The sequence below is a fragment of the Quercus lobata genome, chromosome 4 (genome assembly GCF_001633185.2).
Source record: "Quercus lobata isolate SW786 chromosome 4, ValleyOak3.0 Primary Assembly, whole genome shotgun sequence".
NCBI lineage: Eukaryota > Viridiplantae > Streptophyta > Magnoliopsida > Fagales > Fagaceae > Quercus > Quercus lobata.
Window position 1 is genome coordinate 18,428,509 of NC_044907.1, and position 24,811 is coordinate 18,453,319.

General features: G+C 31.5%; 1 protein-coding gene and 2 pseudogenes across 2 annotated transcripts; 1 reads left to right on the plus strand and 2 right to left on the minus strand.

Annotated features, from left to right (window-relative positions):
• Positions 1-418: 418 nt before the first annotated feature.
• Positions 419-503, minus strand: LOC115988193 (annotated as a pseudogene).
• A 2,089-nt stretch (positions 504-2,592) lies between these two features.
• Positions 2,593-13,737, plus strand: LOC115988115 (annotated as a pseudogene).
• Positions 13,738-16,808: 3,071 nt separating this feature from the next.
• Positions 16,809-22,811, minus strand: LOC115983623 (putative F-box protein At1g49610). 2 transcript variants are annotated; one of them, XR_004090127.1, is made up of 4 exons: positions 21,670-22,810; positions 20,762-20,938; positions 18,831-20,134; positions 16,809-16,960 (listed from the first exon to the last, which is right to left on the minus strand). XR_004090127.1 is itself a non-coding variant. In XM_031106352.1 (3 exons), the coding sequence occupies exons 1-3, from the start codon at positions 22,720-22,722 to the stop codon at positions 19,823-19,825; spliced, it is 1,542 nt and encodes a 513-aa protein (XP_030962212.1). In that variant the 5' UTR covers positions 22,723-22,811; the 3' UTR covers positions 18,615-19,822. The 2 variants fall into 2 exon arrangements, 1 of the variants encoding a protein (XP_030962212.1); XM_031106352.1 differs by lacking the exon at positions 16,809-16,960 and having other exon boundaries at positions 18,615-20,134; positions 21,670-22,811.
• Positions 22,812-24,811: the final 2,000 nt, after the last annotated feature.

A 24,811-nucleotide genomic window follows, 5' to 3' on the forward strand; every position in this document is an offset into this window, starting at 1 on the left:
CCAGAGAGTTGGTTGAGAGGTCATTAATGCGGAGGCAGCTATAGTTTCAGATATTTGTTTGCCTTATCTCTTTCATCTTTAGTCGGCTACTCTACCCCTTGAGATGACCTACTTCTGAGATCTGATCGTGGTGAGACCACGTCCTGATCGTCTTCGGACGCGATCGTCCTCGGACGCATACTGCCGAGGAGCATGGCGTCCACGGACGGGTGCACGACCTCGGATGGGCCAACGGCCTAACGATCCTCAACCAATTCTAAATCCTGTGGGCCTATCAACCGAATGATCCCCACAACAGCTAAACACCTATGATTTATTATGAAAATATTATAAAAATGTTATGAACGTATCATCTCCTCTTCATAAACTAGTTGCCCCGCCCTTGACGGAAGAAAAGTCACGTAGTGGGCTTGAAAGTACATATAACAGGGAAGCTCGAAAGCCGTTCCCAACGTCCCGTCCCAATCGGGGAGATGCGAACCATCTCTCCTTTTTATGAACACTCCTGGTAGGCCTGAAAAACTCTACAACACAAGAAGGCGTTGAACTAATGTTTATTTATTTATTTTTTTTTTATGGGAAACTAATGTTTATTTTGTCTCTACTTATTATTTTGACCCATATCTTATTTTATGTGTACTATATATTAAGAAAGAAAAATACTAATGAGTGTTCTTAGGGCACTGGTTAATAATCCATATAAAGAAAGTTTTTATGGAAATTGGGAAATGAAAAAAAAGTAATTAATATTTTAACAATTTTTTTCATTTTTCATAAAAGTGGTATTAAAACTTTCCTAAAGTGGATTATTAATAAGTGTCTTAAGGACACTCGTTAGCAAAATCCATTAAGAAATTAAAAAAGAAAAAAAAAGAAAAAGAGTTTGTGTGGTTTTGTAGAGTCTTCTAATTTTGTTGCTTGGTCAATACCAATAAAAGTGTGTGATGCTATAGGTTAGGAAGTCACTTTTTTACCCTTTAAAGCATTTATAAGTTGCATAAACTTAAGGTTTTCTTGGTCTTTTTATTTTGGTACTTCTTTTGAAAAAATGGGATGGAAATATTATTTTACCTATGTGGGCTGTGCAGCCTGTGAAACTGTGCAAAAAAGGTGCTGTACTATGTGCGGAAAGAGTGCTGGTTAGTGTTGCTGCCAGTATGGCTTCTGTTGCCGTGTAGTGTTTCCTTTTGTGTTTAATAATATTTCCCTTTTACCAAAAAAGAAAAAAAAGTGTGCTGGTAAGACCTTTTGTTGACAGCTAAATATTAAGAACTTTTGTTAACAAAGACCTTTTGTTGACAGCTAACAAAAATTGGGATTTATTATTTTATGATTTTAGAGTATATATTAATAAACTATTTTAGAATTTTTTTATAGAAAAATAAAAAAGTAATTCATAATTTTTTTAATTTTTCATAAAATTTTTCTCAAAATAGATGGTTATAACCGGACCCAAAAAACTTTTCTTCTAGAGAAATTGTTAATGCGCATAAGTACACACAAAAGGCAAAACAAATATATAGATCAATTTGGTTAGGGTGCTGAACAACAGTTTTTAGTGTATAAACACTGAAAATTATGGATTCCAAAAAAAATAATGCGTTTAGTAAGGGTGTTTTTTACTAGAGTGGTTGAGTAACATTGTTCATTTTAGGGTGTTTAAACACTGAATTTAAAAAACTCTTCTAACTAGTTTTCAGTTTTCAAACAACGTTATTCAATAGTACTTTTGTAAATATGTTAAAAACCATGGAGTCCACTCAATTAGACAAAACAAAAACTGACTTCTCTCTCTAACCATAGGGCCCACTTGTTAGCTTTTTAAAAATAAAATACACACATACCAAACATACAATTATGTTTTTTCACACAATGAAAACACGTGTTTTCACAACACTTTTTAAATTACAGTTTTCATATAATTGAAAATACGTATTTCCACAATATTTTTTAAACCATAGTTTTCACACAATTTTAAACAACGATATTAGAAATCTCCAACTAAACGGGCTCATACTATTCTTTTTTTTTTTTTTGCTAAGAAAATATGTACTATTCTTTAAAAATTAGGATAAATTGCAAAATACACCCCTAACATTTGGGGTTACTTGGATTTTACACCCCGAAGTTTGAAAAATTAAAGTTTACACCTTGAAGTTTACTTCTGTTAGCAAAAGCAAACCCTCCATTAATGGTTTGCTGATGTGCCCGTTAAATTATTTATCTTATGCGGATTTATTTTATCCATATGTCATATTTTAATTGGATCAATTAGTATACTTCCAGCTAAATATGTGGCACTTAATGGACATGTCAGCAACCCACTAACGGAAGGATTGATTTTGTCATCGGAAGTAAATTTATGATATAAAATCCAATTTTTCAAATTTTAAGGTGTAAAATCCAAGTAACCCGAAATATTAAAGATATAATTTGCAAGTTACCCTAAAAATTATAATTGAATTCGCCTATATATATATATATATATGTATGTATGTACAGTTCCATATGAAAATGGCCACCATCATCTCCAATAACAACATCACCGTGCTTCTTGCGCGCTGCAGATTCCTTTTCCTCGTTCTCATAGTCATGGCCGTCGATGACATTTTACATACTTCTCACCCTCTTCTTCATTCCAATGTAGCTCATGCCAACAACAACAACAAGAAAAACATCAAATTTGTATCATTGGCTAAATGGGTTCTTAAATTTACCATGTGGATTGTATTCCTTGCATGGGTTGCTCTCTTTTTTGTCATTCCTACAGACTTCGGGAGTGAACTCTATGCTGACCGGATTGGTGCAACGAAAGCCTGTAGGAATTACAAAAAAGGGAGCAACCCATGCAAGGAAATAGGTAGCCACTTCTTAATTCAAACTCGTTGTCGCATTCAAAATAGTTCGACTTAAAAATGTGCATTTTCAGGGAGTTATTTGCTGCTATACAGTGGCCCAATTATCATTGTTGCTTTTCTTGCTATTCCATATTTTCTCATCTCTGGGGAAGACCAACTACAACTACAAGAGTATGTATTTTTTTAATCTATGCACTCCTTTTACATGTTTTCATTTTGTTTTTACGATATAAGATAGCTAGCTGCAAAAGGAATAATATAATATTGCCCATAATGTATTTGCTTAAATTGGAGTCACATAAAAACTTCGTCTATTTCAGGAAGAAGACTCCAAGATTCCGATTGTGGACTTTTCCCGTTTTGTGGATGGACCACTTGGGGTAGTTTCCGCTGTTGAATTGATTGGCATAATCCTCTTTGTCGTGTTTGTTATCTGGGATGTTTATGTCTATACTGCAGTGATCTTAGGAACGTTAACCGATGACATGGACCTCTTAGATCTGTGATACGATATTTTGTTGGGTTGGGTGTTACTTTGGTTTTTTTTGCTGAATGGGTGTTACTTTGTTTATGACTTTATTGTATTGCTTTTAAATAGAAACCATGTACTACATTTATATTGCCTAGTTTTCTGTTGATCATTCTACTTCAGTAATTTTTTTTGTAGTTTTGTGTCATCTTTACAAAACTTTTAGAGAAATCACAGTAAGCTCACCTAAAATTAGATCCGTTTTCATCTTTCCTACCCTCAATTCAAAAGTTAACACTTTCCCTCATTTTTTTTATCTTGTTTATCTATGATTCAAAAGTTTAACACCAAAAAAAATATTAATAACCTGCACTGTCATCCTCACAGCTCACTGTTATATCTCCAGTCACTAACCCAGCGCCGATCACCCACTCCCAGTTGCTGCTGCCACCGCTTCTTATTCACCTGTGTCCCAGCATAAAAGCCGCTTCTTCTTCACCTTGACCCAGCATAAATGCTTTCTCTTCTCTGTATACTTTTCTTGTTTTGTCCGCCTAGGATAGACAAATCAATGTGAATGAATGACGTTTCAATGGGCTCACTGAAGTTAACTTTTCAAATTTTGTCTTTTTGACATCACACGGCTTGGTACTTTTATTATTATTATATTTATCATCGTTATATTAAAAGGATAGAGACATTTATGAGATGTAAACTGAATATATTCCTAGTACCGAGACAGTACACCTGATTCAGTTGGTATTGATGGTTGAAATTTAAAATTGTAAAAAATAATTTTAAATCTCAACCATTAAATATAAAAAATGAAAAAAAAAAAAGATGAAAAGGTGAAGATAAAAAAATTAAAAAAAAGTGAGGGACTTAGGTGAATTGCACTGGATCCCAATCCTTCATAGTACAAATATTTTAATTAATATAAGAGATTATTATTGTTATTAGTAGCAAACTAGTTAGAGTATTATCATTAGATGTTCTATAAATATGCCATTTTAACATACTAAAAAGACTTTTTTTTTTTTTTTAATTTTAGTATAATATTTTACAATTCACTGTACATTACATCTTTTATTCTTTAATTCTATACATTAAAATAATATATACAAATATTAAAATAACATTAAAAAAACTAACAATATAAAAAAATACAAAATGTGTGGTTGTGGTTGAAAGTATAGATGAAGAGATATTTTATGTGAAATGAGAAAGAAACTGAATAAAAAATAATAAAAATCAAATGTTATTTTCATCCGTACCATGCCAAAGATGAGATTGTATTGTAGCATGTCTCAAAATTTTTTGGCATTTAACACACCTCATGATGGTCTATTTTTAGTGTTTGGTATGTCAAATGTCAAATGTCAAATATTTGGCATTTGGCACATCTGATGGGAATGCTCTAATGTAGTAGTAATTAGATCTTCATACATTTTTAAAAACTATTAAGTTTTGTTAATAAATTATATAAAATTTAACTAATAAATATATAAATAATATGTAGCGGTAATTCTAAAACGGTACACTGGTATTGACTGGTACCGAAATATATCGTTTTTTAGGCTAAACCGAAACGATCTTGAGTACGAAATTGACTCCCTTGCCTTGCTCACTTGAGATAATCTCCATTAAACTTCCATAAGAGCATCTCTAGCAGTTTCTCCAAAATTTTGTATTATTTGGAAAGTGAACAATTACAATTATCTCATACCTACCTACTTTTTCAAATACATTTTTCTATCCACACACGTACCCCACTCTTCTCCTATGTATCTACATTTTTGTTTCTCTTCCACACATCTTCTAACTTCTCCTTTGTGTCTAAATTTTTGTTTTTATTTTCTTTCCTCTTCATCTCACTTCACACACACACACAGCTGGCCACTCTCTGACTTCTCCTTTGTGTCTACATTTTTGTTTTTATTTTCTTTCCTCTTTGCTCACTTCACACACACACAGCTTGGCAGAGAGAGAGAGAGAGAGTTGGCATTCATCTAACTTTGTTTTCTAATGAGAAGCAAAAGAGAGAGTGAGGGAAAAAAATGTTTGGAGTTGCTACAGTATTTGCTACGGTGCTCTCTTCTTCAAGAAAGCTACTATAGCAACTCAAAAAAAAAAAAAAAAAAAAAAATTAGAGTTAGAGAGGCTGTTAGAGGGTGTTTTTGGTGTGTTTGCTCTCCAAAAAAGGCTTTAGAGAGCCTATTGCAAATGCTCTAATCCACCTCTCTATTTTCACAATTAAAAACATAAAAAACATAAAATAAAAAAAAATCAAAAGGTGGTATATATTTATAAAATAAATAAATAAAAAGTGAAAGAAGAACAAAAGGAATTAAATCCAAAACTTGGCCTATTCATAAAGTCTCCAGATCGTATGAGGTATTGAAGAAACTAAGATAAAAGTTATAGAGAACCCAAAGCCCATCACTCTCTGTTCCATTTCCATTTTTTCTCTACATTTCTTTTCTTTTCAAAATTAACCTTTAGTATTGAAGTTATAGAGACGATGGAAGTTTAAGAGAGACTCAATGATAGTGTTTTGACACATAGCTTGTTTATTTACAAAATTCCTTGATAGATCTATTTTTTGTGTTTTTATTTTTATTTTTATTTTTTGTGTTGTGAGGAGAGAGACACAAAAGAGGTGCAAATTAAAAGTACATATTTACACTTGTTTTTTTAATGGAGGTGGATTATAAGAAACAAACGGAGCTTATCTCAAGTGGGTAAAGTGAGAAATTTAAATTCTTCAGAGTGTGCATTTTCCCTTTAAAATTTTTAGAGCTCCTTATCTTCAGTACATGAAGATTGGTTTCATTGGTTGAGATTCCTAGTTTTTTTTGAAATTTTCAGTTGTTTCATCATGTTAAGACTGGGACTTCGCTTTGGTACTATCGGATTAGATTGCTTGGCTTTTTTGTTTCTTCCGGTTGCAAGGGGATCAGTTCTTCTCCGCCTTATAGATATCCCTTTCGAGCAAGCAACAAGATATCATGTGTGGCTTGGACATCTCACTATGCTATTGTTTTTCTCTCCACGGACTATTCTATGCAATTGCATGGACAATTGAGGGACACATCCTAGACGAGGTGAGTGCTAATGGTGTAATTCTTTTTTTTTTTTTTTTTTTTTTTTTTTTTTTGTGCATGGCCATATTTATACATATGTGTTCTCTTTTCCTTATATATATATATATATATATAATATATTCTTCTTTTGGCAAACAAACAAATATATATATATATATATACACACACACACATACACGCAAAAAGAATGCAAAGGAAAGGGAAACAACAATTGAAAATGGAAAAATGGGAATGACAAGAAGACTAGAGAAATTATTTAATAAAGCAAAGAGTTTCAAGACTTACAGGTGGGGAGGTGCTGTGTATCAGTATAACTGTTATTTTTGTTAATTTGATTTGACCCTCTTTGAAATTGGTATCCTTTATGCCGCTACCTTCTGGTTTGGCTGTTTTATTCATAATTCTTGGGTTAAAAAATTTTATTTATTATTCATACGCACAAATTACCATGAATTGCCAGTTTCCAATGCAAGAGTACTGAAATAAAATTTTAAGTTATGGACAGAAATAATGGGAATGAAGAGACAGCTATTTGACTTCCATAAAGATTGGCTGTAGTTTCACAGAACGGCCTTGGGCCTTCATGTTGCTCTTGTTGGAGCGGTAGCTCGATCAGAAGCCTGACGGAAGATGGACTAGGTGGGAGTTGCAATTTAAAAATAGATTTATTCTTGAGCAGTTCTGCTTGAGGTCAGAGATGGTGCAACATGTTCGTTTTGGGGTGAAATATAGCTATGCAACCTGGAGAGTTAAGGTTTTTGAGTGGAACTAAAGCAGGCTTATAAAATATGGTTATGTGGAGGCTGCCTTTATTCATTCGTATTATACAAACAAGTCATGGTCTCATTATTATTGTTATTATTTTGTCATTTGAACTAATTTAATGAAGAGTAATGCATTTCATAATCATATTCATTGTAAAATAATTTTATTATTATTGTAGAATTATTTTATTTAAATTTTGAAACCTTGAATTTACCACAGCCAGTTGACTAATTTTTATATCTCTAAGTCAATTAATTAAACACATTTTGCATTCTACAACCTTCTTTTCCATAAAGGTTGAAATAATGTGGGTAATATTTTTTTTCTATGGAAGTTAAAAAATAAAATTCTTATACCTTATTTTGATGTTGTCTAAAAAATTTGGCGATTCTCTTTCAGGGGTTGTAATTCATAAGTTGTTTAGGGTATTAAATATAGTGTTGTGTGTGATTTATAGAGTAGCAACTTTTGTAGTTGTTAACAATTGGTTATTGTCTTTTAAGTTAATAAAAACCTTACATATATTTTTTTTTCAAAAAAACCTTTACATATTTTTTTGATGTGAATCTTTACATATACCTTAATAAGTAAACTCTATATATTTCATTTCCTTAGATGCATAAGAAACTAAGACATGTATTCCATAATAATAGTGACTAATTAGTTTTTTCATGATCTCATTTGTAACATTTTTTACCATTATTATATTTTACTGGTTGATGATTTGCATAACAAATGCTTTAAATGAGAGGTAAAATCTTAGAACATTTCATTAGGTTATTAAAAGTCATGGTGTGTGGAGGGCAAGGGCGGGGGTTAAGTTCCTATGAAAGAGCTTCGTACACTTATATACTTAGATTAGGCTAAAATAGAATTTCTATCTTGTATAATAAAAAAATAAAAATAAAAAGTTATGGTGTGTGAAGTACATAACCATTTAAGGATTTAAAAAAAAAATATTTTTATTATATATAAATAATGTTAAATGAAATGTCAAAAAAAGGAATTTTGAAATTTTTCATCTTTATTTCTTATATATTTCTATTATTACGGAAGAACATCTTCCTTCTGGGTTTGATAATAAATATGGTTTTCTAGATTAAAGTTTGATTAGTTTTAGGTTTAAATTTTGTATGATTTTATTTAATTGTTGATTATATGATTTAATTAAGTGAATTTAAAGATTTATTTATTTGCACTATAAAGTTTTTAATGACATTTGTAAGGTCATCTTTAATTAATTTTTTACTTCTTCAAATATCAGCCTCTTTGTTTTCTAGTTAACGGTTACTAATTAATTTATTCAATTGACACTTGTTTCTCAAAAAAAAAAAAATTTGACTCTCTCTCTCTCTCTCTCTCTCTCTCTCTCTCTCTCTCTCTCTCTCTCTCTCTCTCTCTCTCTCTCTCTCTCTCTCTCTCTCTCTCTCTCTCTCTCTCTCTCTCTCTCTCTCTCTCTCTCTCTCGTTAACATCCTATTATTTTCTCAAATTTGATGATAATTCTAATGTACTAAATATTCACTATAACCTCTATTTTTTTTCATTCGATTTTGTGCCATGAAGTTAGTATATCCATAACTATTAGTTTTTTTTTTTTTTTTTAGGACCATAACTATTAGTTCGTTGTATGATATGTTTGGTTTGATATTCTACTACTACTACTACTAATTTGCTGCCATGAAGTTAGTATATCCATAACTATTAGTTTTTTTTTTTTTTGTTATTATTATTATTTTTTTTTTTATAGAACTATTAGTTTGTTGTATGATATGTTTACTACTACTAATACTACTATTATAAATTTAGTATTTCTAAAATAGCATGTGTTTTGGATTCTATTTTTCTATTGATGCATTGTAATGTTTTATGGGAAGACTTTATGAGAAATATTTTTCTTTTTTGAATTTAAGTAAAATATTATATATATTTTTTTAAATGATAAATTTTTTTAATAATGTGGAGAATGTGGCTGAATTTAAATTTTGAATAAAATAAGATGAAAAGAAAAAAAGTAAAAATGAAATGTATAGCAATAAACACTCAATTATTTTAGTTATGCTATGTAATAGAATAACATTATATTCTTATATACTATATTTATAATGTAATAGAATAACATTTAACAATCAAAGATAATAAAAAAGATAACAACTTAAAACACAATAAATCGTATCAATCCAAAGTAGAATTATGAAGAATACAAAAATTCATTAACCTAAAGAAGAGATGCAAGAAAAAAAAAATCGGCCAAAATAAAAGTAAAAGTAAAGTTTTTGATGTCCTCCATAAGGTTGTCTCTATTTTATTCTCTACTCCTCCCGTCGGTCTCTTTGTTTTCTAATTAACAGTTACAAATTGACACTTGATTTTTTTTTTCTTTCTCCATCTACACTTTATTACCCGTAAATCTCTCTCTCTCTCTCTCCATTGGCATCTTATTGTTTTTCCAAATTTGATGATAACTCTATTTGTACTAAATATGTACTATAACGGTTTTTTTTTTTTTTTTTTTTTCACTCTATTTTGCTTCCATTAAGTTAGTATATCCATAACTATTAGTTTTTTCATATTATGTTTGGTTTCATATATATATATATATATATATATTTTAATTTAGTGTTTCAAAATTGGTATTTGTTTTGTATTTCATTTTTCCATTGATGCATTGTAACATTTCATGGGAAGACTTTAGAAGAAAAATTTTTATTTTTTGAATTTAAATAAAATATTATATGTTTAATTTTACAAAAATAAGAAAAAATATAAATAATTTAATGATATGGAGGATGTTGCTGAATTTAAATGTTTGAATAAAATAAGATGAGAAGAAAAATAGTAAAAATGAAATGTATAGAAATAAAACCAAATTATTTTAGTTATGCTATGCAATAAAATAACATTATATTTTTATATACTATCTTCATAATTCAATATGATCACATTTAGCAATCAATGAGAATAAAAAAGATAACAATATAAAACACTAAACTAAATCATATCAACCCAAAGGAGAATTCTAAAGAATACAAATGTTCATCAACCTAAAGGAGAGAGAGAGAGAGAGAGAGAGAGAGAGAGAGAGAGAGAGAGAGAGAGAGAGAGAGCCTTTTGTTTGTGGAAAAAATAGAGAATGACAAATGTATAGTATGAGGATAAGAATAAAAATAAGAAGATTCAAAATTAAGGAAGATAAAGGGATAGAAAAATAGTGATATTAAAGTAGAGAGTAGTAGGGATATGAAAATTTAAAATGGAATAACAAAGTTTGAAGAAGGTAGAGAGCAGTGGGGATATGAAAAGTTAAAATGGAATTGAAAATTTAATAATAAATAAGAATAGTTAAAAATAAGATAAATATGATATTTTGATTGTATTTAATAGAGTTTTTAATTCACTTTAAATGTTAAAAAATCATATAAAAATTGGGAGAAAAATGTTAATGACATGACTGTTGATGTGGCTTAATTGGAGTATAATAACAATAAATACTACATTTCAACTTTTAAATATATATAGACATAGATAATATAGTGATTGTTCAAAGACACAAGCACGACACTATAAACAATTCTAGAATGGGATTTTGTGATTGTTTTGTGGTTAAAATACCTGTTGACAACCTTTTATGTTATGATGCAAATTCTTCTACTTCAACAACTCTTGATCATTGGATAGATCATATTGATATTCTTGCTAAGGCTGTTTGGTGATTGTATACTGATTGTTGCTACAAATATCTTCTTCATTTTTTTCTTTTTAATATATCTTCTTCTTGATTCAATCATTTGGTCGCTAATAATTGCTTAGCACACACAAACTATGAAAGCATGGTGCTAATTTACAAGTCATTGACCTAACTTGTTTAATGACCTTTGGCTCCTGTCCATGTTGTCTTATTCACATGACAAAACATTCATGATTCTAACTAGTTCATGATAAAAATAAATAAATAAAAACATGAGCATAGAAGTGAGTCCCTTTAGTCTTGGCTTGTAGTCATAATCTTTTAGCTTATGTAGTGCTTGGTATTTTTGTATGCATGCATGGGTTAGAATGCTTCCTTGGTTTTGGAAGAAGCCAAGCTGATATGGGTTTATATGTATCTCTAATTAATTTGATGCTCATCACACAAAATTTGTTCCAATTTCCGTTCAAGCCATTTTTAAATTGTGTAGAACTAGGCTGTAACTAATTTCATCCTCTTCTTCAAGACTTAATTGAGAGGTAAGTTAAGTCATCGAGCAGCATAATAAAAGAAAGACGAGCAACCCATCTCCTTTTGTAACCCTTGTTAATGTCCTAAACCATATGCTTTTTCTTCCTTCATAGAATGTATCTAAGAATACCTTCATGGAAAGAAATATAAGGGCATATGAAGATGACACTGCTTATATCTCTAATTGATTGATGCAGATGTTTCAGTGGGTAGATCTCAGTGTTTCTCATTTTCCAGGTGTTATAAGTCTGGCAGCTGGTCTACTAATGTGGATGACATCACTTCATCTAGTGAGAAAGAAGAAGTTTGAGTTATTCTTTTACACTCATCAACTATATGTAATCTTTATTGTCTTTTAAGCTTTGCATGTTGGGCATTTCTTGTTCTGTGTATCTGCTGGAGGAATATTTCTTTTCATTCTATATCGTTTTTTGAGATTCTGCCAATCATGAAAGACTGTTGATATCATTTCAATCAAGTGCCTTTCTTGTGGAATTGTGGAATTGGTGCTTTCAAAACATGCAAGTAGTACTAGTTCCCCACAAATTTGTAGTTTCCTTGTTTTTATGTTGTTACCATAGCTATGACACTTTTCTTCAACGATGTAGATCTACGGTACAATGCCCTCAGTTTTATTTTCCTTCAAGTTCGGGAATTATCTTGGCTGCAGTGGCATCCTTTCAGTGTTTCATCTAGTCCTTTGGATGGTAAATATCATCTATCCATTCTCATTAAAGTTATTGGGGAATGGACAGAAAAGCTCAGAGGAAATATCTTGAATAGTTCTGAAGTTGACCTACATCTCCGGCCTCAAACAAAGATAACAACTTCTGTTGAGGGGCCTTATGGGCATGAATTACCATATCACTTGATGTATGCACCCAAATAGTCAATTTCACTAGAATTTTCTAGATATTAAGCTTAATTTTAAGTTTCATATTATCTTCTATTTTATGAACTAACTTCACCATTTGATTCTTTAAGTATGAAAACCTTATTTTAGTAGCAGGAGGCGTTGGAGTATCACCATTTCTGGCTATCTTGAGTGACATTCTCCATTGTACTAGGGAAGGAAAATCTTGTTTGCCTCGAAACATCTTGATTGTTTGGGCTGTGAAAAGATCACCGAGCTTCCTCTTCTTTCTACCAATGATATGGAATCAATCTGTGCATTTTTTTTGTATAAACTAAATCTTGAGATTCACATTTTTGTCACTCAAGAATCACAACCTCCATTAGTATGCTTAGTAATGCTCTCAAACCCTTATTATTTCGTTTTGTATTTAAAGTTATCATGTTCATATTGTGACATTTAATAGTTGTTATTTATTTGCAGGAAGAGGGTCAAGTACATGAGGCTACAAACTCTTCTCCTCCTGTGTCTAACAACTGCAGCATGTCAGTTTTGGTTGGTACAGGAAATAATATATGGTCTAGACTATATGTTATCTTGTCTACACTAGGCTTTGTTATCTTACTGTATTTACTGGATACTCTCTACATAAACCCTTATGACATATCTCCATGGTGGTACAAAGGGCTTCTCCTTCTAATCTGCATGCTTGCAAGTGTCTTTATCTTTGGGGGTGTTGTGGTTGGTTTGTGGCATCTTTGGGAAAGACGAAATACAGCAAGGGAGGCATGCAAGGATAAGAGGATAATGGTTGAGAAGATGCAGCATAATGAAATTTTAGCTCACACGGATTCATGTCAGCAAAAACTTGCAAGTTCAATCAATACTTATTATGGTTCGAGACCAGACTTCAAAGGTATAACATCTCAACTTTTGTTCAAAACATAAATTAAAAGAATAATATAACAACAAGAATGACAATGATGATGACGACAACCAAATTTAGTCCCAACAATAACAATAGACTAGTCAAGGATGGCCACGTGTATTTTTACTTGTCAGGGACACCTTATTGTGTACATGTCTATAGTAACTAAATTTCACATAAGCCATCAATCTACCACAACCCTCCTCTATTTACCAAGCTTAGGACAAGCTGTGAACAAAATATTTGACATAAATGGATGGAATAAAACTAAAAGAAACAGGAAAAAAAAAATCTTGATAACAAAGTTTAACCTCTTTAGTTGTACTACACCAAAAGCTTTCTTGATTGCCTTTCCTTTGTCATGTTGCAGATATCTTTGGGGATATATCAGAGAAATGGGGCTACATTGATGTTGGTGTTGTTGTGTGTGGGGTCCTCCAACTCTTCAGACAAGCGTTGCTAAAGAAATCAGGTCACAGAATATTAGGAGACAATGCCGTCATCCAATCTTCCATTTCAACAGCCATAGTTTCAATTTGTAGGCACCACCTTCATCATCTCATCTTCCCCTTAATGTAATCAATTATCTTAAAAGCTAAATACTCTTTATTGATATGAATAAATATTGATAACAATATACATACAATTATATGTATGTGTATATGCACTTTTAAGTTATTATTATTGGGTTCCTTGATCTTTAATAGGGATTCTAGAGATGATAGTGGAATTATTTACTCTAACCTCTAAGCTCTTAAAAGGAAAATAAAAGAGTGACAAACGGATAAATAAGATACATTTTGTTACAATACAATCTCAACGGGCTTTAAGATTTTTGTATTATTGTACTACATTTACTTTTATTACACTCATATTGGAGAACCTTTTTCTTTATAAAATAGTCCCTTGTATAATATTTTAGGCTATTTTATACGATAAGAAAATCAATCTTTTAACACAGTATACTTAATGGAGAACCTCTTCTTCATGCTACCCTTTGTAGATAGCAAATTGGGAGTCTAGTCTACCTCATTGCCTAGATATTTCCTATGTAATCCACAATGTCAGTTAATTCATGGTTGCAACACGGTCCTCTCAGTACACTGATGTTCCTAGAGTCCTCCAGTATCTGAAAGACACCATGTTCCATAGATTTCTCTTTTCCTGTTGTTCTCCATTGACTTTCCAGCTTACTAAAATGCAGATTGGATAGGCAATCCCACTGACCATTGGTCACTACAGGGTATTGCTTATTTCTTGGTGATTCCCTCATCTCTTAGCACAACAAGAAACAAATTGGCATTACTCTCTCTAGTATTGAGGCAAAATATCATGCACTTGCTAGCACCACAAGTCCACAACCAAGCTCTTTGGTTGCGTTGGTTCCTACTCGATCTTGGAGTTTATTGTCTCATAGAGACTTCAATCCACCGTGACCATTGAAATGTTGTTAAGATACCCACAATAATATCTTTCATATGCATACTAAACTTATTGAGATTGATTACCACTTCTTTCATGATCATTTGCTTCAAGGTACTTAATTTACAGCTATGAGCTGCCTACTCACATGATTAGCTAGCTAATATCTCCACCAAGCCTCATCCACTTTGATGATTTCATGAGTTGGTTTCCAATATCAAGTTGGCCTCACTTTATCCAACATGAGTTTGAAGTTGTCTTTAACACCTTTTTTTTTTTTTTTTGGTGGATGGGGTTTTGTTTGGGGGGGGGGGGGAGGAGAAGAGGGGAGATGAGGTCAACCTGTCCTATAGGAGACAAGAGAGTGTTCAGGACTAGATTGCTTGGGGTTCTAGGGGATTAGCTCCAATTATTAGATAGAAGTAAGACATGTAGTATTTATTTGATTTTATATGGTTTGCATAGATTTTTTTTTTTTTTTAATATTACATGTCTTATTAATGAATAAAATTTTAAAAAAAAATTGGAGGATTTAGAATGGGAGGGGATCCTTTCCTGGGATTGTGAAGCATATGGCTAATTTGTTTGTTTGTTTGTTTGTTTTTGTTTTTGTTTTTGTTTTTTTTTTTTTTTTTTTTTTTTTTTTTTATTATATTTATTTTTTGAGAAGAAGTATATGCTAATTGGGGTAGCAAACCTCCAAGAAGGAAGTGGAGAAATGAGGAAAAAAAAAAAAAAAGATAAGAATTGACTAAGAATTTTGCTTAACATTAATGAATGAAGATTTACAAGTAAAATATGATATTTATAGTAAGCAAAGGAGTAAGATTAGTAAACAATTTGGTTCTAATGAAAAGAAAAATATTTTGTTTTGACTTTAATGGTAAAAAAAAATCTTAGTCTAAGGGTAAAAAAAAAATCATATATAATGGAGAAAATACTAAAAGTTCAAACAATATCGTATACAGAAAGAAAAAAAATTAGTAATAGAGGAATATCTTTGAATTAAGAATACATGCAAAGCAATTGATAAAATTTTATATGTGATACCAAGATTACACTCTGTATGTGTCAAATATCAATTACTAGTTCATCTCTGTCTCTAATATCAATCATCAAATGACTTGTATACTTACAAAAACCAAAATAAGAAGATTTGTTTTCTTCCTTTATTTCTTTTTCTTTAAACAATCAAGACAAGCGTCTTCTTAATTCACTTTTTGTTTAGTACCAAATAATCAAATACTCAGTGAATAACCAAGTTTGCATTCAGGTTCTTCTCAAAAAGAGAAAAAAAAAAATTGCATTTAGGTGATTTGTTTTGGTCCTGAAATTCATGTTCTAAAGACTTAATCATGCTTCAATCAAATAGCACGATGCAGAATACTTTAACAAACAATTTTATAACATGTAGAAGATTTTTTTTTTTTTTTTTTTTAAAAAAAAAAATTGGAGAATAGCATGTCATGTTACCAGTTGACCAAAAAAATAAAACCAATCTCTAATACTATTAGTGAACTGTTTACATAAGTTGAGTAGTCATTCATATTGAAAAAAGGGACAGAAATCAGAATGGAACTGAGTGATAATGCCAAATTGGATCCTTGAGATGAGAAATGATTCCCTATTTCCCTCTTCCTAAAGCTTTTCATATCATCCAATCAAAGCATTTACACGAATAACAATAGCATTTGATTATAAGTCTATAACAAACGTTTTCTAGTATGTTGAAGTCATTTTATTGTTTGATCCGTTCAACAAGGCACAAGCCATTCAAAGTTTCAAACCAAAAGTTCGATTGATATTTAGTTCAGAGAACTTTGAATCAAACTACTCCAAATTCAAAAGCAAAGAGATTAGACAAGAGAAAATGGCATCACTGTAACATATATCCACGAATTGGATGCTGTATTAATAATTTAATACCAAGAAGATGACATTACAACATTTTGAGCGTAGGCTATTGAAAAGCTTGGTCATAAAGTCCTCTTAAAAGAAGGAAAATTTCTAAGCATGAATTGAAGCAATAGTAATTATGAAACTGTTGTTTATGAGAGTTCTGATAGAGCCCCAGGAGAACACAACCACAACATTTGGAGAGGATCTTTAATTGGTATGATAAAAATAGTAAATTACCTCAAGTAATCTGCATGCCTCCAAAAGAGTTGGGGTTTGATTACTAGCCTCAGCTTTTCCATATATGACTACCTTCTCAAGCACCCTTGCATGCTTAAGCGGAAATTGTACAAGTCCAGTTAAATATTTCAACCCAAAAAACTTTGCTTCAAAGCCAACAATCTCAACAGTCTTGAGATGCCGAGCCAAACACCCAAATGCCCTATTCTGCGATTTCCATTACTTGTCGTGATCAAAGTTATTGTCAATGGTAAAGTCTAGGGGAAACTCCAGCTACAGATAAACATTAAGTCGGGATACATATTTGAATTTGCAACATAATTTCCTTTGTAAAATATAAATGGGTATATCTTAAAGCAAGTGGAAATAAGGCTTGACAAGAAAGAAAGAAAAAAAAAAATCATTTCCATTTGAAAATGGGTATTTTAAAGGTGAGATAGATCAAATAGAAGTGGAAAGATACTAAAGTTTATACGAACTTTGCCAATGGAGATGGCCAAGTTCCACTTCTGATATTGTTAATACCTTACAGCATTAAGAGAGAGAAGCAAGAGAGCAAGACAGTTTAGCATTGATAAGTTCAAATGATTGAGAAAGTATATTTTCATATCATGTATAGACGATATTGATAGTTCATAGCAAAGGGTGGGATAATGGCCAAATGGGCTTCATTAATGAGTAATTATAGAATACTTCCGAAATACCATAAATGCATACTCAACTCTCTCTCTCTCTCTCTCACATAATGGTGAGACACAATTCATGTAAGCAAGAGAGGAATATGCATTTATGGTATTCCTAAAGTATACAATAATTTTCCTTCATTAATAATTGAGAGAATGGATGTTTTGAATTTCCTTGACACTCGTCCTCCCAGGCTGCCACAAAAGAAAAATAGAAAAGACCTAATGGCATGATTTGTACCATTAATTATTAGTTGCCACAAGAGCGTACGTGGTATGAAATTTTGTTTTTAACTTTCTAATTAAACCATGGGGCTGATGCAGTTTAGTTTCTTCTATGACAAGGTGTGACTCAACTACTAAGACAAGTATATTAAAAAATATTTTCAACTTATCAACGAAGAGAATCATTTATAGTTAGCTTGCACATTGCTCTATATATACTCACTGGCTACCAAATTTGGAAGGTTCCAAGCCTAAACCATCACCAAATTCCCACTGTAACATAACTAGAGGTATCAGATCTTATATCAAATAATCCAACTAGATGGAGTTGTCCAAAAGTGATACACACCTTAAAAAAATTTAGTCACTAAAAAGGTCTTACTCAATAAACAAAGTTTCCACTTTTGCGCAGGTTTAAGAAAGGTTAAGGTAACAACCATTATACCTATTCATAGAAGAGGATGACTCCCGAAATCAAACCCAATACCCTTTTTGTGGAAAACACTTCCCATCAAATCAAAGCTCTACTTCTAAAAAGAATAAGTTACTAAAAATTCTCCAAATCAAACAACCACAAGAAAACAAAAATGCCATGGATACCAAGCTCTTCTAGGCAGTTCACTATTAGAGAAGAATTTAAAGTGAAGTTTTATATATATTCCCATTTCAAGAATCATACTGTCAATGTCACCATGACCATTTTTCTTTTATACATTACAGGCTGAGATACAATTCTTATCTCACTAATTAGAAACATGCCTAAATACATGGAAAAAGAGAACAACTATAAAAGTAGAATATGCAAAGAAGGTCCTCTTCATCAACTCGCTCTCTTCTTGAAATATATTAAAAGAATGGAAAAATTTAAGTATAGTGAGGTGAATTTAACTACCTATATAGTTTGTATTAACTAATGCAACCAAACAATATTAAGCGAAATCAAATTGTACAGTAATTTGTCTCTAAAAAGAGAACCAGATGCTGTGTTTTATTCTATATTCAGGCCTAGCAAAGTAATGAGACTACCAACAATAAAAAGATACAAATCATATAATGTTGATACATTCATGTCTCTGCAAATGGTAATCAACATTAGCATTCAAGAAAAACATGAAGTATTGCGGAAAAAAAAAATGATAGAGAGAAAAGAGCAATCAAGAAAAACCAACCTTTAGACACCATTTGCCAACAATAAGTTTCTTCACTTGATGCAGATTCTCAAAAAGTTCACTCACAACTTCTATGCTGTCTTTACGAACTTCCTCCTCCTCGTCAAGTTCATAATCTATCGATATTTCGAAATCAAGCTTAACCTCAACCAATGCAGACCCGTCCTTTTATCTCACACTTCTTCTTACCATAAAAATTCCCCAGAATTTCCAAAGACTCGATCTTTGGAGCCACAATTTCCAATTCTATCGGCTCATGGCATTTCTAATAACAAGAATCTATCACCAGTTTTCTCAAACTCTCCGACAATATATCAAACCGATTAAAGTCAACAAAATTTTGCAATTTCAAGAATTCAAGTCTAGGACTGCCCATTAACGCTTTATTTGTCACATCTTCAGACAAGGCCATGTACCCGATACACAAGCACTTTAGTGAACTCCAACCCACTAGCCCTTTAGGCTTAATTTCGCAGAAATGAAAATCCAATTCAGAAACAAAATCATCAGCGTAGAGATGCTGCGGCAATGTGTATCCATCATTTCCATAAGGGTTTAAATGAGGAGCTGATAAACATAGACTAAGTCGGTCTACCTTAGCAGTGAAAAAAGAAAATGCAGCTACTGCAAGACTTCCAACAAGCACAGGCAGCACCTCCAGCTAATCTAAATTCGTTGTGTTTCGTTTTGTATTGATAATGAGATGTATTGGTATTTAGCCAAAAAGATATGCATTGGTCAGTTCCTCTAACAACACAACCAAACATGTTGAAGTGCCTTTAATTGAGATGGAAATTAAGCAACATAACCATTGATATTTAGCATCTTAAAGCAAGTTTAACATCACAATGAAAACATAAGTACATGAAATTGGAAGCTAGAGCAAATCATAGCAAGATTTTAGTTCATTGAACCAGACTAATCTACATAACTACAATTAATTTATGAGAATTTCATCATTTAAGAGCATCGAACAACTTAAAATGATTTTACTAAAATGGGAACATAACCACTGCATGAGGAGAGGATCTGGGGAAGCTTAACAACTTTTGAGACACTTGTAGAAATTTAAGTTGCATATTATGTATTCCATTTTGCATGACCCATGGTTCAGTGATAACCATCTTCTCCAGTACCTTTGCATTCTTAAGTAGAAATTCTACAACTAAAATGAATACATCCTTTGTGTGGAACCTTTGTCCAAAACCAAAAATCTTGACAGTCTTGAGGCATTGTAGCAAAGATTTGAAATAGACCTCTTTTGATTTCCAATGGTTCACTTCATCATAGATTCTGTCTAGAAACTGCAAAATAGAAGTACATTAGCTCATTTTGAAGTTGACTTTTAAATTATGATATCTTGTCATGTTATAAAGGAGTTGGCGCAGGAAAAGGGAGTCAGCTTTGGACATTTCAATCTTGAGGATTTAAGGTTAGGCCGCTTTGGAAGGAAAATGGCTGGAAAATAGTAAGAAATGAGGATTATAGGGTTTCTAATGAGAATAGGAATAGTAGGATTTGGAAATCCAACAAAAGGTAATGACTAAAACTTGGGTTGCTGTTCCAGGACAACGAAGAGTAACTCATGCACAGTATTTAGCCTTTTCATGGGGATATTTGAGGCTATTTTCATGGATAGGTGATTTGGGATCTTGGGGTTTAAAGGGTGATAAATCAATGGGCAAAGATTGGGTGTAGTGCTTCTATGCACTGGACCCGTTAGGATTACGATACGTGTCCACTTTTGGCTGTGTGTCATGATCTTGAAGGGTCACATGTATTCTTTTCCTTCATTTTATTCTATTTAAAATCATGGTCCTTATTACTTCCTTAATAGACACATTAAACAAAATTTTATATATATTTTAGTATTATCTTCATTAAAGTTCCTATGATATGACATCTAGGAAATTGGACCAAGAAAAACAAACCTCTGAGTCGTGGTTGGAGAATATGATATCTATAACCAATGTCTCCACATAAGGTGAACTTTGAAGCAGGCTTGCAATGCCAGGAAGATTCCATTTTTCCATGCTTGTTTTCATCGTTAGACATTTGCAATTTAACACCGGACAAGACAGATGTTTCACTGACATTATAGACAGAACCTACGTCCATCAAAGTAAAAGGAAGAACACAATAAGGTAAAGTGAACAATAGAATAAACCACACGACCAACTGTAATATACATTGCCAGAGAACAATTTAGCTAACATGTTTTCCAGAACACTAACTTAAATAAATGTCAATATATCCTATATGACAATAAACTAAAAGAGGCCTTTTAGGAACCTTGATTTATAGTTGACAAATCATCATGAAGAATCATTATTTGGCACTAAAGCAAGTGCCCTACACCTCATCATGAAACTAAAAGCAGTGTATATAACTCAATAGATCAACTCATGAAATTGGACCAATACTATAATTTCCTTTAATTATTGATTGACTACAACTCATGTTAAAATCAAGATGTTAGGCAGAAAAAGTCAGACCGACAGCAACAAAAACCAAGCCATAATCTCAATTTTTTAGGTGTTGGCTAAGCCCAACTCACAATAGAGTATGGTAATTTTCAAATACTCTTATAAATTAAAAAATGATTTTTCCTTTTGGTATTAATAACTTGTCACTAAAAAGAGCACTATACGCTGTGCATTATTCTATATTCAAGCCTAGCTAAGCAATGGGACCACCAACCAAAACAATCTAGATACAGTCATGTCTCTGCAAATGGAAATCGACAGTAGTAATCAAGAAAAACATGAAGTGTTACATATGAAAAACGAAAGAATTAAAAGAAAAAAAAAATTTGATAGAGTAATCAAGAAAAACCAACCTTGAGACACCATCTGCCAACAATAAGTTTCTTGACTTGATGCAGACTCTCAAAAAGTTCCCTCACAACGTTTTCACAGTTCTTATAATGATCCTCCTCCTGCTCTTCCTCTTCATATTCCATCGTTATTTCGAAATCGACCCTAACCTCAACTAATGCCGAAGCGTTCTTTATCTGGCACTTCTTCATACCATAAAATTCCCCTATAATTTCTAAAGACTCGATCTTTGGAGCAACAATTTCCAATTCCAACCCGTCTTCACAATAAGAATCCATCACCAATTTTTTTAAACTCTCGGACACAATATCCAACCGATTAAACTTATCACAATTACGCAATTCCAAGAATTCAAGTCTAGGACTACCCAATAACACTTTATTTAGCACATCTTTGGGCAAAGCCACATTCCAAAGACACAAGCGCTTGAGTGAACTCCAACGTACTAACCCATTAGGCTTAATTTCGCAAGCTCTAAAATCCAACTCAGAAACAAACTCATTGGCGTAGAGATGCTGGGGCAATTTGTAAAAACAAGATGATAAAAGTAGACTAAGTTGGTCTACCTTGGCAGTTGTGGCGAAACGAACCCAAAGATCGACACGAGGCTTTAGCTCTGGATTGTACTCGACTTCGACGGAGAAATTTGTGAGTTTCGAAGCTCTGTGTAGGAGCAGGACATTATCCACAAAACTGGCGTAATCGGCGGCGTGTCGGAAGTAATAATCTGTGAAACGGAGAGAGGGAACGAAGGTCCAGAGATAGGCCCATCTTTTGGATAAAACGCCTGTTCTGACAGCGTCTTTAGTGCACAAAGAGGAGAGAATGGTGAGGAGGATGGAGTCAGGTAAGGTGCTGATTCGATCTTCTTCTTCTACGATTGGTCCATGTTTGCGGCGCTTGCTTGGATAATCATCGCTTGAGCTTGACTCTTCTTCTTCTTCTTCAGAATTCATGGGGTCTGTAGCATGGCTGGAATTATCAGTGGAATAGGGAGCGCTCTCCTCGCTGGAAGTTGAGCTTCTTTCGCTAGAACCATAGCTTTCTTCCTCCATTCTCACTCAGTTCAATAGTGAATGGTGAGACGCCGAGACTTCTCAGTTCCCTGAAATTATTCTTCCTCCCTATAAGCCGTAAAGCACTCATTTTGGGTATAATAGAAAAAAGTTGTAAAATTACACAATTTTGCTCAAAAATAACCAAATCAATGTATAATTGTGTTAATTCATAGGTTTGTTACAATAAATTTATATTAGTATTATTTATTTTGTATTTAATTTTTTATTCTTTTTTTTCTTCGAAAGATGAAAAAAGAGAATAGATTATGATTGTTTTGAACGAAGAAAGAAAAATAATTAAAAAAATAATCAAGAAAGTTTGATATTTTAATAAAATGTATTATAAAATAAATAATATAACATGAATTTTTTTTAGAGAAAATAGGTAAGATAAAAAATAAAATAAAATATAAAAGTAGATTTTTATAATGGGTATTAAACTCTTTTTTTTAATTTATGTGAAAAATATTCGTATGAGCAAGGGATGTATGAAAAAGCTTAGTGCATACTACTAATTAACCACTAGTCCATGCAATTTTTTTTTTTTTTTTTACAAGATAGAAATTCTACTCTAGCCTAATCTAAATATATATGTGTCAATGTCAATAACTGTATGTATATATGAATTAAAATAAACTAACTTGTAATCCTATGCATATGCATGAATATATTTAAAAGATATATATTAAGATGCATAGTATAATAATCTTACATATATAATTTAAATATTATTGATAGTCATTCTTATATATATTTTTTAACTTTTTAAAAAGTTTTGTAAAAATGTTACTAGGTAGAAAATGTAAATTATCAATTTTTAAATATTTTTATGTTCATTAATTTTAGACTCTTTGGTTTTTGTACACAATAATTCATTTTAATGGTTATTTATGATATGGTCCCACATTCCAAAATTAAGAAATACTAAAACTCTTTCTAAAATAAATAATTTAGGACACGTGGAAAATTAGACTTCAATTGTAGAATCTAATTGGATTTTCTTTAAGTTTTACATATATATATATATATATATATATATATATATAATTTTTGTGCCAAATGAATTGTTTTATATAAAAAGCTCATAAATATAAAATCATTTAAACTCTCTCTTCCTCTAATTTTATATATAGTGTTAGATATATGATTATATTTTTTATGATTTATTTATATTACACTCCTCGTTTTTTACTCTAAATTAACTCATTTGGTACAAAAATTTAAAAAAAAAAAAAAAAAAAAAAAAAAAAAAACCTCAATTAGATGGAACACATGCCGTAAAATTAAACTCCAATTGAAATCTAGTTTTTACACTGAACTAACTAACTTGGTTCAAAATTTTAAATTTTTTTATTAGATGGAACACGTAGCGCAAAATTAGAATGTAATTGAATTCCAATTTAAAATCTAATTGGAATTTTCTCAGCCTTTTATATATATATATATATATATATATAGATGGCTTATAAACTTAAATTGTTTTTAGTTCTACCAAAGAAAAAAAAAACTCATAAATATAAAAATCATTAAAAAGTTATGTTGTTTTTTTTTTTAATAGTTTACTTATATTGGACTCCTTGTTTTTACACAAAATTAACTCATTTGGTACAAAAATTAAAAAATTTAAATTAGATGGGATACATGGGATACATGTCGTAAAATTAAACTCTAACTGAAATCCAATTTTTACATTGAATTAACTCACTTGTGGGACACGTGGTGCAAAATTAGACTCTAATTAAATTCAAATTTGAAATATAATTGAATTTTCTCTCAACTTTACCTATTATTATATATATATAGATGACTAACGAGTAATATCAATATTATTGAAATAAAAAATTTTTTGGCATGCACCATAGAAATACAGCCACACAAATCTTACATGGAAAACCCTTCTGGGAAAAAGCTCCAAAAAATCCACTATAAAAAATAGAGACTGTAACTCTCAAGTCTATGCCAAACTTGAGTTCACAACAAAATTGGAGATACAACAAAGATAGTAGAAAAGACCTTCCCTTTAAAAACTTACTTCAACTTTCTGTGGTTGTAGTATCCAAAATAACTCAAAGAAAACTCCACCAAT